Below are 17,105 nucleotides of genomic sequence, written 5' to 3'. Positions count from 1 at the left end.
GCCAGCGAGGTGGTAGAAATAGAGTGGAGTCTTCTGTTTCTGGAGGTGGTGAGTTTGGAAGTGGGAAGACAATTTAATTACAATTTAATTGGGTTCTGAGGAAGGGTCACCGGACCCAAAACTCTGGTTTTTCCTTCACAGATGCTGCCAGACCTGCTGAGATTTTCCAGCAACTTTGTTTTTGTCCCTGATTTGCAGCATCCGCAGTTCTTTTGGTTTTTATTTAGACAATTTAATTCGGCTGGTTTGAATTAATTTCTGGGCAGGAAAGACCATGGCTGACCTTCCCAGATTGCTGCCAACAGGTTATTTACCATCTTAAATCACAAGTTCACATTTAAGGTTTACCTTCTTCCCACTTCTGGGGTCGGGTTTTAATTTGGATAATGGACCTAGTTTTTCTCATTACAGTAGCTGTTCCCTCACGCTGCTTCTGTTGTGTTTATGTGGTGTCAAGTGTGGGTTTTAAAAGCCTGCTGCTTTAAGAAAAGATTGAGGGATGCATGATTAAAATCTTGTTGTTATTGTATTGCATAAGTGTAGACTTGATTCACAAACTGAAACTGTATAGGATCATATTGTTAGCGATTGTTTTATGCACTGTTATTACAATTTAAAGAGAGCTGCAGGTAAATTATATTCACTTCAGTAATCTTCAAAAAACTCAACTCTTTTTCCAAAGCCGAAATGGTCTTAATGTTACATCAATTTGTAATGTAGCTCTGTTTGTTAATCCTTTGCATTGTTTGTGCCTAACTAGTTATCTGTGCGATGCAACAATAGGTTAAGGGATTGCTGCACTTTGCCAGTAACACATGTTGGAGTTACTTATGTATTAGAAATTCACTCACTAAAATGAAAGGCCTAATTAATTTAATACCCAGTCAATGCTGAATATGAGCCTTTGACCCCATTAAATAACTCGTATAATTCATTGCTAAACTTGGCAGCATATCCTGTTATATTACAGACACCATGTCCAGGCTTAACTGTTTAAAATCAGTGTAATGGTAAACATGTTAGCAAAATGAAAGAACTTGATTTTATTTGATGTGTTGCATTCTATGATATTGACTGATTCATCTCCACTTTTTCTCAAGTTCCTTATTATCTGAGGTAAAAAGATTACTGTCGTGTTCTCAAGATTCAAATTGCCACTGCAGTGAAATAAGCACCCAGCAGTTGTTTTGATGATTCCGTTTTGCAGAAAAAAATATTGTTTCAAATTTATAACACCTATATACATATTACATACCTTTTGTTGATCTTTCTGTTTGAAGGAGAGCCTGAAAATTGGAAACACCTCTATTCTCCACAGAAGAAAAAGATCTTTGATAGCCCCTCCCATATCGTTCCCTGAGAATCAAAGAGGACCATTTCCCAAAGTTATTGGACGGGTAAGGATTATGGCTATGAATTTGTTTTTACTGATTTGCAATCATAATTATCCATCAATTTAGTGAATAGGTCGATCAATGAAGTTTAAGCAGATAAAATTTACATTGAACATGACCACACGGCTGATTTGAATTTGTTGGGTAGAAATAATTCACCCTTGAGTCTGTGCATGTATCAATTACCAGGAAAGACTGTCACAACAAAACTGACAAATGAAAGTATCACATCATCTTGATCCTTCTGCATCAGCAAGGAGCAAGCAGCATTTGGGGAACCTTAGTCTAACCCCCAGTGTAAACTGGCTGAGATAATCTCATTGCAACACGCAAGATTTTAAAGGGGCTCGACATGGTAGACACAGATTATTTCTATTAATTGGGGAATCTGGAATGCAAGAGTTCAGTCTCAGGATAAGGGCCTGATCATTCAGTAATTAAGAATTGTCGACTGGCACATTCCAATATCCAGGTCTACGTTTTGATGGAAGCACTATAATTTGCGACAACCACAGCAAAAGCCCAATGGGGAATGAAGAGGGCCATATTCCATCACATCCCGAGGGAACTGTGTAAAAGCACTCAGGCTGTCCGCATGAGCAAATGTTTGACATGAAATATAATTGTATGTCATAAATATAACCTATAATGGCAGGTGTAGTAAAATAGCTCGTGTTGTTTTGAAAGGAACTGATCTATCAATCTGTTGTGTAATGCTCTGTTACACATTTCATAAAGTATAATTTTATTTTTATGATATAGCAAAGGGCCAATCATCTAGGACTGAGACAAAGGGAAATTTTTTCACTGAAAGGGTTGTGAATCTTTGGGATTCTAGTCCCAAATGGATGTCAATGTTTCATCACTGAATATAGTTATGACTGAGACAGATTGTTATCACTTCAGAAGCTAGGATTATGGGGAGTGAGCAGGGAAAAGGAGTTGAAGTAAAGATCAGCCATGATTGTATTGCATGATGCAGCATGCTCAAGGAGCCTACTCCTGCTCCTATACTTTTATCCCTGTCATCTTAACTTTTTATGTTCTTCAGAGATGGTGCCTGTTGCAGATAAAAGTTAGTTCTAAGGATGCTGGCACAGGCCTCATTTTATATTTCTGAGAGGGGACAATATGGGGAAGGTAGAAATTGGCTGACAATGTTCAGATATTGAGCAAAGAGGTTAGCAGTGGGTGTTAGATCAGCTATTTTTAATAAGTCTGACTTTTGTTTCAGGCAAGGCCTAACCAATCTGCTAAATCCACACACTACTTATGTGTTTCCATCATACGCTTTAAGTTGTGCATCTTATTATGCCCCCAACAAATGGGCAAAGCCAGCGTCTCCTTTGTCTCTCCTTATACTGCAAAGACCACAAAAAATTTTAAGTGTTGGACCAAAGTAGCTAGGTTATTTGTAAAAACAAATGTGTGTATGAACATTTAAATCACATGATGAGTAGTGTATTTAACTTGATAATATTTTTGAGATCACAAGCAGGAATAGCATACCGAGCATATTAACTGTCATTTTAGGACAGGTCAGTAAGTGTGGTCTGAAATAATACCACCAGTGAGACAACCCACCCAAGTGAAGTCAGCAGAAAATAAATTGAGCCTGAGAACTTAACAATACTAGGTTTACTGCCTGTCATCAAAAGTATGAGTGTGTCCAACAATCCATAAAATTCAGCTTCTCAAATATCTGCTATGTTATATGTTTAGATCCACTGATTGCATATCTTATTGTATTGACCACAAGTTTGTTTTAATCTGTACTGCGTTTTTAGTTTATATGCTTACTATGGAACGCCCGTGAGGGAAGAAGATTTTTGATGTGCACTGTTTCCTGCAAAACCATAATCATGTCCTTTTAAGATTTCCTCTACCTAAATTACTACGTATTCAGTTTAGCCATGCTGTTTTTCCCATTCACTGCTCAGGCTCTCACTCAGCCTTTTTGAGATCTCGATACATGTTTTGCATAAAGCCAGAGTTTACAGACAAAACACTGCTGCTGCTAAAGTAAATGTATGCATTTGCTTAATTCAGCACTTTATTTACACGGCAGATGGTGTGTGATTTTAGAAGAAAGAATGCATTATCAAAGCTGCTGACATACTTCAGTACTTAGCGAAATAGATCGGTTTACAAACCAATTAACAATGTGCATTTATATAGCATCTTTAGTACAAGAATAACATTCTAAAGCACTTCACCAGGATGATAAAAAGATGCACATTGAGTCAAAATGATAAAGGGTAAAAGAACAAAAATAGTGAATGTGATGGGTTTTGAGGAGGATTTAAGATCAAGACATAGGCAAGATGGGCAGGTTATTCAACCCTTTGAGCCTGTGCTGTCATCCAGTTAGATTATGGCTGATCTATATTGTTACTCTATTTATCTGCATCTACTTTATCAAATCCATTCATTATTCTAAATACCCCAAAAGTCACCCCCTTTTAAAAAAAATTGAAGAGAAAACAAGCTATTAAGCATACTTTCACAATTTAAGCCCTGGTATCATTCTGGATCTATGCATCACCCCAGCAAATGGAATTACTGTGAACATTTCCTGAGGCCTGGTGGTCAAAGATGAAAGCAGCCAAACAAATCTATCTGAGCACAGATTGTGCAATGGAAGCATTTTTTTTCATTTAAAAAGAACTCCAACCTCCTTGGTAGAAAAGACAATATTCCATTCACCTTTTTGATTATCTGTACCAGCATAGAGATTTATGTACATGATGACCTGAGTTGCTTTGCTCCTCGATAGCTCCTGAGCCTTTCATCATTGAGAAGATTTTTTGATTTGCCTTCCTTCGATTCAAAGTGATTTTATCATAAGGGGATACAGAACAGCAAAAGGATTTCGTGCTGGAATGGAGTCATTGTAGCTGAACACAGGTCCTCAAATAGTGGAGGATAATCAGCGGAATGATGTGTCAACAAATACTAACAAAGTCACTGATGCATACGTGCTACACTGCAAAGTTCGCTTGTTACATGCTCATGACATTTTTGTGTCAGTGTTTCCACCCCAATTTCTACCTATCTTTTCATAAATTAAGGAGATCTGGGCTTTACTGGCTTGGCCAGTATTTATTGTCTATTCTTAACTTTCCTTGAGAAGATGTTGGAATGTTAAGTTTCTCAAACTACTGCAGTTCATTTGATGTAAGCAAACCCACAAGGGCTAGAGGTGAGCTCCAGAAATTTGACCTAGTGACAGTGAAGGAATGACATTTTATTTCCAAGTCAGGATGGTATGTGGCTCAGAGAGGTGTAGTTGCAGTTTAGAACTGCTGTCTAAGGAGCTTTGGTGGATTTCTGCAGTGCATCTTGTAGATGATGCACACTATTGCTACTGTACATCAGCAGAGGAGAGAATGGATGTTTATGGATGTGATGCCGTTTAAACAGACTGCTTTGTCCTGGACGGTGTCAAGCTTATTGAGTGTTTTTTGAAGTTGTGCTCATCCAGACAAATGAAGAACATTTTGGCACACTCCTGAAATAAACAAGCTTCTGGCGAGTGAGGAGCGGAATTACCCACTGCTGGATTCCAATTCTTGGACCTGCTCTTGCTATGCTGTCTTTATATGGATAGTCCAGTTTCTGGTCAGTGTTAACACCAAAAGTGTTAGTGGACAATTCAGCAATGGCAGTGCCGTTGAATGTTGAGGGGTGATGGTTAGACTCTCACTTGTTGGAGAGCACTTTGCCGAGCACTTCTGTGGCAGCTAATGTTCTGGCTGGGTTCAAATCCTGCCATGGCAGATGGTGGAATTTGAATTCAATAAAAATCTGGGATTAAGGGTCTGATGATGACCATGAAACCATTGTTGATTGTTGGAAAAGACCCATTGTGTTCACTAATGTCCTTTGGGGATGGAAATCTGTCATTCTCAGCTCTTCTGGCTCCAGACCCATGGCAATGTGTTTGACTCTGTTGCCATTAGGCAATTAGAGATGGGCAATAAAAATGTTGGCTTAGCCAGATATACCACATCCCATGGAGTGAATTAAAAAAATACTTGGCACTTTTGTCGATCCAAGCCTGAATATTGTCCACATTTTTCTCTATTTGCCCAGAGGCTGCTTGAGTATCTGAGGAATCTCCAGTGGTGCAGAATATTGTCAAATCATCAGTGACTATCCCCTTTTTGATCTTATGATGAAGGGAAGGCCATTATGTGGAGGTGCCGGTGTTGGACTGGGATGGACAAGGTCAAAAATCACACAACAGCAGCTGAAGAATTTTGGACCTAAGATACTACACTGAGGAGCTCCTGCAGATATGTCTTGGAATTGAGATGACTGACTTCCAAAACCACAACCATTTCCCTTGTACTAGTTATGACTCCCAACCAACAGAGAGTTTTGCCCTGATTCCCATTGACTCTAATTTTATTAGGGGTTCTTTATGTTACATTTTGTCAAATGCAGTTTTAAGGTTAAGAACATTCACTTTTGCCTCCTAAATGCTAGAGTCCTGTAGCATGTGCTTTCAGCAGCTTATCTGAGTAGCCTGTGGAGAACCATTACCTGCAGGCTGAGTTAAGTGAGATGTACATCATTGCCTGGCCTTTTCCTTGAGGAGGAGAAAATAAAAATGTTTGTGCAACATGTTTGTAAACCCATTTATAAAGAATATGCTTCTTATCTTGTATGTAATGCACAGAGGAAATCTCAGCTACAAACCTCTGGGCACTGAACCATGCCTTTGCAGAGCTCATTGTGCAGTAATCAGGAACAGCAAACAGCCTGACTGGTTCAAAGAGACAGAGGTCAATTGCAAACTCTCTACAGTTGCCTACCAGTGGTCAGCCAAGTTTGTGTAAATTGCTGTTTATTTATATGGAGCAAAAGAACCTAACATTTGATTTAACATTGGAGTGTCCTTTTGCCAATTGAGAGACTGAACTGTTATTTTCAATTGTTCGAACACAATAGGTACAAAAGCAGATTAATGCTATAATAATCAGATAGGTTTTCAACTTGTTGCCCACATAGAAAACTGATGATTGAATGTTCATTATAGAAACTGACTAATATTCACCTGTATTGAAAATCTGATCACACTTTGCAATCTATCTCAAATAATATCTTCTGTTTAATCAGAACCTAGTATGATTGTGGTAAAGTTAGGAATGATCAGTGTAGCAGTTACAATTCCATTTGGTATAAAGCCTTCGTGACGTTTGTCAGATTTTTTTTCTCCTTTTTTTCTTCTTGGATGAAACAGTATCAAAACAATGCACAGAAAGGGGCAATCATTGCAATTGAAAAATGCTGCACTTCAAGAATAGCAGAATTCACTTTCCTAGATAGATTTTGTATTATTGTGTTTTTGAATAATGCTGCATTTAAGGGAAGATGAAATAGAACAGAAGTAATTTGCCCACCACTTGATTGGTGTTTGAACTATAAGCTGTGTGTTGATGTGACTGTCTGTGTTATATTTACTTATTGCTTGTTCTGGTTAGGATGAAAAGTGGAAAATGATTGCACCACTCTGTGATACTGCAAAATATTGTGCTGAACCAATTTTTCAGTGGTTGCTTTGTCTTGGAATGTCATTTGGAGTTGTTGCACAATGTTCGTTCATAATGATGAAAATGAAATGCACTTTCTTTCAGTATTTACTTTTCTTTGCCTGTTTAAGTTCAAGTGCTAGTGGATGTTATTAAATTGCCAGCTTAATGAATGCATTTATTTTCGTGAAACAGGGTCAGTCACGTCTTATGAGACAATTTGTATGTGTGGTTCACAACAGACCTAAACCTTGCACGTTATATCATGATTGAATAGGGAGGCAGCACAATTGTGGAAACATGAAAATCCATGTATTCATAGAAAATCATTTACGTTTAAAAATTTTACTAAAACATTTCTGCCAAGTTTGGATGGACTTGTACTTCTGCCATTTATAATGTTGGGAAGGAATAAGTCCCTCAAGGTACAAGTAAAGATTGCACAGTTCTCCACGATCAAAGTGCTTGTGGACAACATGTGCCAGATTGCCTGGTGATCAAATGTGAAAGAGAAATGCAACCATAATGGTAAGTGCATGGGAATATACACCTGCAGGTTTCCCTCCAAGCCATACATAGTCCTTGCTTGGAACTACATTGCTGTGTCTTCACTGTTGCTGGTTCAAAATCATGGAATTCCCTTCCTAACAAGACTCTGGGAGTACCTAAACCCCTGGACTGCAACAGTGCAGGATAGTAACTTTCCATCACCTTGTCAAGGGAAATTAGGACTGGGTAATACATGCTGACCAGAGATGCTTACATCTGGCGAATGCATGTTTTAAAAAAAACACAGAAATGCATAGACTTAGCACTATCCACACTTTTGCATTTGTTGCACTTATTTCTGTAAATTCAACATGACACCAAGTCTAAGATTTATTTTAAAAACATTCACCTGTATTGAAAATCTGATCATACTCTGCAATCTGTCTCAAATAATATCTTCTGTTTAAGCAGAACCTAGTATGATTGTGATGAAGTTAGGAATGATCAGTGTAGCAGTTATAATTCCATTCGGTATCAATCTTATTCTGCAAGTGTCTGCAATGGTAACCTATTAAAAAATTAGAAGCCCATTATCCATGTTGCAAACCAAAATATTTTTGAGTTCAGTGTCTGTAAAATTTCGGTTAATAAGCATTCAAGCTGTTTGCAGGCACTTTTGTTCAATTTTGCCGAAGATTTTTCAATGTTAAGACTTACATACTGTGTGTAAGCAAATTATGTTGAGTTTTATTGTGTTTCACTATTATAGAACTCATCTCTGGCAGCAGAGATTTGATCAGCATGCTTATGGGAACAGTTAAGATGGTTCTGGATTTGCTAAACAGCAGCATGGAGGTGAAGAATAGGAGGGGTTCAAAGTTAGCTCCTTGGGGAGCATGGAGATAATGATGTAGGAACAAGAAACCACTGCAGGTGATTCTGTGGCTGTAACAGGTTGCATACGAATGAAACCATACAAGTCTGCTTCCATCTAGCTGTATGAGAGTTGGAGAGGTGATGATGCATATATATGTGGTAACTGTGTTAAAGGCAGTAGACAAGTTTGGAATGGTGAGAAGTTAAAGTTTACCTTGGTCACCATTATATTAAATATCATTTGTGACTTTGCCAAGAGCTGTATTCATATTTTGATGGAGCAAACCTGATTGGAATAATTCAAGCAAAGAATCGCAGGAAAGATGGATATGGATTTGGAAAATCTTAATATGTTCAAAGACATTGAAGAGAAATGGGAAGATCACGAGACATCATTAGTGTATAAGTTTGGAGGGATCGAAGATTAATTTTTTTTTTAAAGGAGTGGGTCGATGGCAGCAGACTTGAAAAAGAGAGGAATAGTGCCTGAGGAGAGAGAACTATTAATATGCCATGTAGGGTAGGAGCCAGGAAACAATGTGTAGGGGTCAATAGTTTAGTCAGAATAGAGTCTAGAGAAAATAGGGTGTGTTGCATTAACAAAAATAACTTGGATAAGGGAGATGGGGGGATCTTATATAATCAAGGTTAAGGCATAGAGAACTGGAGAGGATGTTGGTTCTGGCAGGTTAAGGGAAGGGCAAGAAGCTGTAGAGGCAACTGATTGGATAGTTTAGCTCTTTGAAACAAGTAAGTTCATAACGTGATTGCATTTGTTGGAGGAGAGTGTGGAGGAGGTTGTTTTAAGAAGTTAGTATTGATGGAGCAGAGAAGCAGAGTGTCATATTTCCTTCAGAGATGATCGTTGAATAGTGAGGCATTTAAGTGATAAAGTACACAATCCCTTGCTGCTTTGTGGTCTTGCAGAGCTGGAAGTGGAAGAGTAAATTATTCTTCAAAGGTGTTTCAGGCTAAAATCCCAAAGAATTGAGAATATGATCATGTGGGGTACAAGAGTGGTCAAAGGAAATTGTTCCAGTGGTCAAAGACAGCACAAATGGTGAAGAGATAACCAGGTGTGGAGCTGGATGAACACAGCAGGCCAAGCAGCATCAGAGGAGCAGGAAAGCTGATGTTTCGGGCCTAGACCCTTCTGATGCTTCCTCTGATGCTGCTTGGCCTGCTGTGTTCATCTAGCTGTACACCTTGTTATCTCAGATTCTCCAGCATCTGCAGTTCCTACTATCTCTGAAACAAATGGTGAAGAGGATGGGATTTAATGAGTCAGTAACTGTTGAGGCCAAAGGCGAGAGAACTGGGCATTTGAAACTACAATGTTATTTGGAGAAAGTTATTTCCAGGCTCAATCAAAGGAGTAGGCTTAGTGAAAAGGGAGGTGGCATGTGAGTAGAGATCAAAGTTATATGACAATCTTAAGGATTAATGTCTTCAGATCATCCGGTATATAAAAGAAAGGAAATTGGAATTGTAATTGAAAACAAATTTACTTCATAGATTCAGTTTATATTCTACAAAGTTCAAAACAACTGGTTTATAAGTGCACATTGGGAAATCCTCTCTAATGTGGGACTAGGCTGCTTTTGTGGCTTTTTTCCAAAATTAAGATCTTCAAACATGCAGTACAAGCTATAAATTTTACAAAATGACTTGCATCTAATAATATCTGAAAAGTTCCTCATTGTAATTTCTTGTGTTAAATGTTATGGAGACCATGAATACATTCTTTGTCAAAACAAAACATGTCCATCCTGGGCCTCCTGCAGTGCCACAACGATGCCACCCGAAGGTTGCAGGAGCAGCACCTCATATTTAGCTTGAGAACCCTGCAGCCCAATTGTATCAATGTGGACTTCACAAGCTTCAAAATCTCCCCTCCCCCTACCGCATCCCAAAACCAGCTCAGCTCGTCCCCGCCTCCCTAATCTGTCCCTCCTCCCACCTATCCACTCCTCCCACCTCAAGCCCCACCCCCATCTCCTACCTACTAGCCTCATCCCGCCTCCTTGACCTGTCCGTCCTCCCTGGACTGACCTGTCCCCTCCCTAACTCCCCATCTACAATCACCTTTACAGGCTCCAACCCCACGTCTTTGACCTGTCTGTCTCCTCTCCACTTATCTTCTCCTTCATCCATCTTCTATCCGCCTCCCCTTCCCCTCCCCCATTTCTGAAGAAGGGTCTAGACCCGAAATGTCAGCTTTCCTGCTCCTCTGCTGCTTGGCCTGCTGTATTCATCCAGCTCTACACCTTGTTATCTCATAAAACATGAGGTTGTTTGGGTTATTGCATCTTGAGGAAAAATTAGACTATCCAAAGCCATAGAAGTCTTGAATCTAAAGGGAGAAAATGGGGTAGCAGGTGTGAGAACAAACACAAGCATTTTGGGCTGAGTGCCATTCCATTCTGCAGCCATTTTATAATTTTGTTATATAAATTCGAATTTTGTCTTTTCTTTCCTAGACCCTGATTAAGACCACCTCATTAAATTCAGGTGAAAGCATCTCATTCAGAGAAGTTGGAGATTGCTATTAAAATGATAAAGGCCTCATTGGTTCACTTAAGGATGCTTTTCTGACATCAGCATTAGGGCTCATTTTTGGAAGCTTCACTTGAAATTAAAAGACAATTTGTATGGAATTTACCAGAATGCACAATCACAAATTTTACAACACAACAAAAACTTCTAGAAAAATGTAATCCTTATAAGCAAGTCTACACGTGATGTGTTATTCTAGAAGACCACTACCAAATCTCCTTGATCTAATAAATGCCCTTTATTTGCATGATGTATGTTTCAAAGAGTGACATAGGCCACATGTCTATTGGTTAAATTTCATCTCCCATAATTCAATTCTGTTTTAACAGGCACATTGCTACGGTGAAGATTTTAATAGTCTAGCATGTGATATAAGTCTATGTGTCCAAATAATCATTTTGTTAAGTGATATGAAAAACAGAGCAAATAACTAATCGCAGCTTCCCTTACAGATAACACTTAGCTTTTATATACTACACCTGATCTTCAGGCAATTTACTCTTTACATTGTTAGAAAGGCTCTTACGTAATGGGTAATTAGCAATTGTCTACAAGGGACTGTAGACATTGCACTTCAGAAAAGGCTGAGAGACAAAACAGAAATTGCTGGAAAAGCTCAGCAGGTCTGGCAGCATCTGTGAAGAAAAAAATTAACGTTTCGGGACCGGTGACCCTTCCTCAGTCCTGATTTTTTCCTTCATAGATGCTACCAGACTTGCTGAGCTTTTCCAGAAACTTTGTTTTTGTTCCCGATTTACAGCGTCCGCAGTTCTTTCCGTTCTTATTTAAAGGCTGAGAGACAATTGGTTAGATTGCTTCAGGAGCACAACTCTGTAGCTAAACTGGGGCAAGGTAAAAAGGCAGGCCTCCATGAGTTACAAAAGCTGTAACAGGGATTTGACCTAGGCTGTTGGTATCAGTCTGCACCACACGCTGACCAACAGAATGACAATGATACAAAAGAGCATTCTGGGCTAAATCAAAAGGCTGAAACCTTCCTCCTGCTATTGCTGAATTTTATTGTGACTGCAAGTGCTGAAACCTCAATTTGGAAGGACAGCTGAAATAAAGAGAGGGAAAGAACATTAATTAAGATTTGCTTTTTTAACTCCGGGCAGGACTTTCACTCAGGTGAGGTCACCTGACTTGCTAAAATACCTTAAGGTGAAAAAGCAACAAAAGAGCATTTGTTCTGTCTGTGCTTTTGCTGTGTGGGATTGCTCATTCAAAGCAAATTAAAGACATTTTGTGCTAGGAACTCTTCCCACCCATAGTTTTGCTCATAATGTAATATGGCCATTTTGCTGGAGAGCCTTGCGATGCTCAGGGAACTTTTCTATTTATGCAGATTAGAAGGCATAACATCACATTAAAAAATAAAACACTTCTATAGAATAAGCCTACTTTAGTGAGTTTGTGTGGAGTCCTTGCCACATCTCATTAGCAACCATAGTAACAGCTAGGCTGACTGAGTGTGGATTGGCAATGGCAAGAGACTCTGGAATAAAAGAGGCCTAACACCTGCTGATAGATACAACAATGAACAAATTACCTTTCAAAAAGCAGATTCCTGTCTAATTGTTTGACTCATTAGATCATTAAACAATATAATTCCTTAAAGACATTGAAATTCAGCAATTGTCTGAATGTACATGCTTTTAAAAAAAACACAGCTATTTCATGCTCATAGTTGGATTACTGAGACATAGCATGATAACAGCATAAAGAAGGGCATTCATTCCAGCCGATAGTAGGAACTGTAGATGCTGGAGAATCTGAGATAACAAGGTGTAGAGCTAGATGAACACAGCAGGCCAGAAACGTCAGCATTCATTCCAGCCTATCTGTGACAGCTCTGCAAGAGTAACTCAGTTAGTCCGTTGTGCTTCCCTTTCTTCATCACCTTGCTTTTTTTTCCCTCTTCAAGGGCATTACCAATTCACTTTTGAAAACTATGATTGCACGTTGGAAATAGCAAGAACTGCAGACACTGGATTCAGAGTCAACGAAGTGTGGAGCTGGAGGATCACAGCAGGTCAGGCAACATCAGAGGAGTGGGAAAGTTGACATTTCAGACCAGGACCCTTCTTCAGAACTGGGGAGGGGGAAGGGAACTGGGAAATAAATAGAAGAAGGAGGGGTGGGTCTGGGGTAAGGTAGGTGGGATGGTAATACGGGGATGCAGGTAGGGGTGATGGGGATTGGTCAGTAATAAAGGGTGGGGCGGATGGGTGGGAGAAAAGATGGACAGATTTGCACTTTAACAATCTGACCCATTCCCTGGCCAACATCTCTGTCTCTGGCTTGCTGCAGTGTTCCAGCGAAGTTCAACACAAGCTGGAAAAACAACACCTCATTTTCCGCTCGGGTACCCTGCAGCCCTCTGGACTTCAGTATCGAGTTCAATAATTTTAGGGCCTAAACTCTCCCATGTCCATTCCCTTACCCAACACACCACGCCTTGTTATCACATAGCCTGCCATTACACACTACCTATTGTTAGTCACGAACAGTCCCCATTAACAGCTATTCACCCTCCCAGCCAGATCGTTATCAACTCCTTTGTCTATCGAACTGCTCTTCTCTCTCTTCGGGCTCTATCCTATTGTTTACTCCCTACCCAATCCCCCTCCCTATTTTCTGCATACAAGCCGATGTTTTCCCAGCTACCATCATTTCTGAAGAAGGGTCACTGGTTAGGGAACTGGGAAATAAATAGAAGGAGGAGGGGTGGGCCTGGGGTAAGGTAGGTGGGATGGTAATAGGTGGATGCAGGTAGGAGGCGATGGGGATTGGTCAGTAATAAAGGGTGGGGCAGATGGGTGGGGCGGATGCCTCGGGAGCCTACAGCACGATGGCCTGAACATAGAATTCACCAGTTTTAAAATCTCCCCACCCCCAGCCTTATCCCATGACCAAACCTCCCTCTCATCCCCACCTCCTTGACCTGACACAACCTGTCCATCTTCTTCCTCATGTATCCGCCCTGCCCTTCCTACTGACCAATCTCCACCACTCCCCATCTGCATCCACCCCTGTTCTCTCTCTTTATTTCAGGTTCTGAAACGTTAACTCTGAGTTTTTTCTTCACAGATGCTGCCAGACCAGCTGAGCTTTTCCAGCAACTTCTGTTTTTGTTCGTGAGCAGATGAACAGGTTGTGTCAGGTTAAGGAGGCAAGAGGGAGGATGGGTGGGGCTGGGGAAAGGTAGGTGAGGTGGTGATAGGTGGTTGCAGGTCAGGGGTGGTGGGGATTGGTCCGTGGGAAGGGTGGGGCGGATAAGTGGGGGAGGTGAGAGGGAGGAGGGGTGGGGCTAGGGGAGGGGAGGTGGGATGGTGATAGGTGGATGCAGGTGGTGGTTAGTGGGGATTGGTCAGTGAGGTGGGAGGAGTGGATAGGTGGGGAAGAAGATGAACAGGTTGTGTCAGGTCAAGGAGGTGGGGATGAGAGGGAGGTTTGGTCGTGGAATACGGCCGAGTGTGGGGAGATTTTAAAACTGGTGAATTCTATGTTCAGGTTATCGAATTGCAGGCTCCTGAGTTGGAAAATGAGGTGTTGCTCCTCCAGTTTGCGCGTGGTGTCTTTGTGGGACTGGAGGAGCAACACCTCATATTCCGCCTCGGGAGCCTACAGCGCGATGGCCTGAACATAGAATTCACCAGTTTTAAAATCTCCCCACACCCCCAGTCTTATCCCACGACCAAACCTCCCTCTCATCCCCACCTCCTTGACCTGACACAACCTGTCCATCTTCTTCCTCACCTATCCGCCCTGCCCTTCCTACTGATCAATCCCCACCACTCCCTATCTGCATCCACCCATCCTCTCTCTCTTTATTTCCCAACTCGCTTCCCCCTCCCCAGTTTTGAAAAAGGGTCCCAACCCGAAACATCGACTTTCCTGCTCCTCTGATGCTGCCTGACCTGCTGTGTTCCTCCAGCTCCACGCTATGATTGCATGTTCCCATTAAGTGCTTAGGCAGTGTATTAGAGTGTAAAATGTTTCTTCTCATCTTGCCATTAGTTGTTTTATTAATCACTTTAAATGAGTGTCCACTGGTTCTTAAGCAACCTTGTATTGATAGCAGTTTCACACTCTTGTTCTGTTTAGACCCTTTGTGATTTTCAATGACTCTATAAAATCCTCCTTAACCTTCTCTGTGGAAGCAATCTCAGCTTCTCCAGTTTTTCCATTTAACCGGCATTCCTTATTCCTGGCACTATTAATGTTTCATGGGGAATGTTCATCTCCACATTAAATTTGCTATGTGGAAGTAATAGGTTACAATAGAGATTAATGAGAAAACGCACAAGGTTGGGAAAAACACTGTGGAAATTTAGAATGAATTTGATAACAAAGTTTAAAATTGTGAAGGAATTAGATGATGTTGACATATAGTGATTGATGATTCAGAGTTATGGGTAATGATCAGTGTAACACTGGGGGAATGAAAAAGAGATCTGGGTCAGTCAGCAGGAGAAACATTTTTATGCAGAAGTTTGTGGAATCATGGAATGCACCACTGGATTATTGGATTGAGAAACATACAGTCCCTTGAACCTGTTCCATCATTGAATGACATCTTGACTAATACAAATTTAATTCATGCCACCTACTTTGGCTGACAAAAGTCTATTGACCTTGTTTAAAATTATTAATTGAGTTTTTTGTAGAGTTTCACATTTGTGCCATTCTTTACATGAAGTTGTTTTTCTACCTTGTTTTCTGATTGGATTCACTGATTTTATGGTACTGTTCAAGATTCTAGGTTTTGACTGAGGACCCAGATGGCAGGGGTCAAATGCAGGTCACTACCATATACTGAGTCAGGAAAAGCCAATCCACATTCATTTTGCCTTGATTGATGAATTAGTGGCCAGTGGTCACACCCTTATGCAATTAAGTATTGTAGATGGACTCTTGAAGCTGGGGGACCAGCAGAACATAGTCCAGAACAGAATGGGGTTGCAATATAAACACATAGAAAATAAAGTGCAATCCATTTGACCCTTTAAGCCTACTCTGCCATTCAGTATGATCATCCAACTCAGTACCATGGTTTTCCCCTTCCTCCCCATGCCCCTTGATTCATTTAACCTAACGACTATATCAACCTCCTTCTTGAAAAAATACAATGTTTTGGTCTAACTACTTTCTTTGGCAGAGAATTTCACAGGCTCACTACTCTCTGGGTGAAGAAATTTCACCTTATCTCACTCCTAAATGGCCTATCTTTAGACTGTGACCCCTGATTCTGGACTCGCTGGTCATCAGGAACATTGTTCCTCTGTTTTCCCTGTCTAGTCTTATAAAATCTTACTGGTTTCGATGAGATTCTCTATCCCCCACCCCAGCCTACCCCTCATTCTTCTAAACTCCAGTGAATATAGTCCAACAAATCCAGTGTCTTTTCATACATCATTCCTCGCATTCCAAGAAGCAGTCTGGTTAAACCTTCATTGCACTCCCTTCATAAGTAGAATATCCTTTCCCAAGTAGGGTGACTAGGTGTATTTCGTGAAGAGCATTGCAAATAACGCATAGAAAGGGAGGTTGTTTCCAATGATTGCGGTTGTCAGAACACCGTTGTGGAGGGGAAACTCTTTCTTTCACAATGTGCTGTACAGCCATAGTTGTGGCCATACAGACAAAGACAGAGGGACCCTCAGAATCTTTCTGGAGTGCTGGCTTTCTGATCTACTGCTGGGAGACCACTTTCAGATAACTGCTGTACTCCATCACCTTTGGGAACCTCTAGGCAAACTGGGAAAAATCAAGCAGGGCTTTGACTTATTTTGTAATCAGACTGTTCAGAGATGTTATCATACATCTCTGGAGCAAGGGGGACTTGAATCCAGCTCCCTTGGTCTGGGGTAGGGACACTACTACTGCATGACAAGAGGGCCCTCAAATTAGGCTCTAATTCATGACTTTAAGTTTCATGGGGATCTGACTCTGACTCTGACTCTGGTGGCACAGTGGTACGGTTCCTGTATCTGAATTAAGGAGATCTGAATTTAAGTCACATCTGCCCTAGAGACATATAATAACATGTCTGAACAAGTTGAATCCAAATACTTAATGTGAGCTTATTTAAGGTACTCTTGTGGCACCGAGTTAATGTCCCTACCTCTGTGCTAGGAGACTTGGGTACAAGTCTCACCTGTTCCATAAGTCTGTTATAACACATTTAAACAGGTTGATTAAAAATATCTAGGGGTCTGTCCTCAGTTTAAATTTTGTCCAAATTTGC

General features: G+C 40.6%; 1 protein-coding gene across 1 annotated transcript in view; it reads left to right on the top strand.

Moving 5' to 3' along the window:
- Positions 1 to 17,105, top strand: part of cdh13 (cadherin 13, H-cadherin (heart)) — a 1,009,596-nt gene that overhangs the window by 348,454 nt on the left and 644,037 nt on the right. Inside the window, exon 4 of the mRNA XM_048606112.1 lies at positions 1,281 to 1,397. Coding sequence (XP_048462069.1) covers positions 1,281 to 1,397 — 117 coding nt within the window. The remainder of the gene's footprint in view (positions 1 to 1,280; positions 1,398 to 17,105) is intronic.

Source organism: Rhincodon typus, chromosome 15, assembly GCF_021869965.1.
Source record: "Rhincodon typus isolate 14 chromosome 15, sRhiTyp1.1, whole genome shotgun sequence".
NCBI classification, from domain to species: domain Eukaryota; kingdom Metazoa; phylum Chordata; class Chondrichthyes; order Orectolobiformes; family Rhincodontidae; genus Rhincodon; species Rhincodon typus.
The sequence above is the reverse complement of the archived record's forward strand: the minus strand, read 5'-3'. Positions and strand labels throughout refer to the sequence as shown.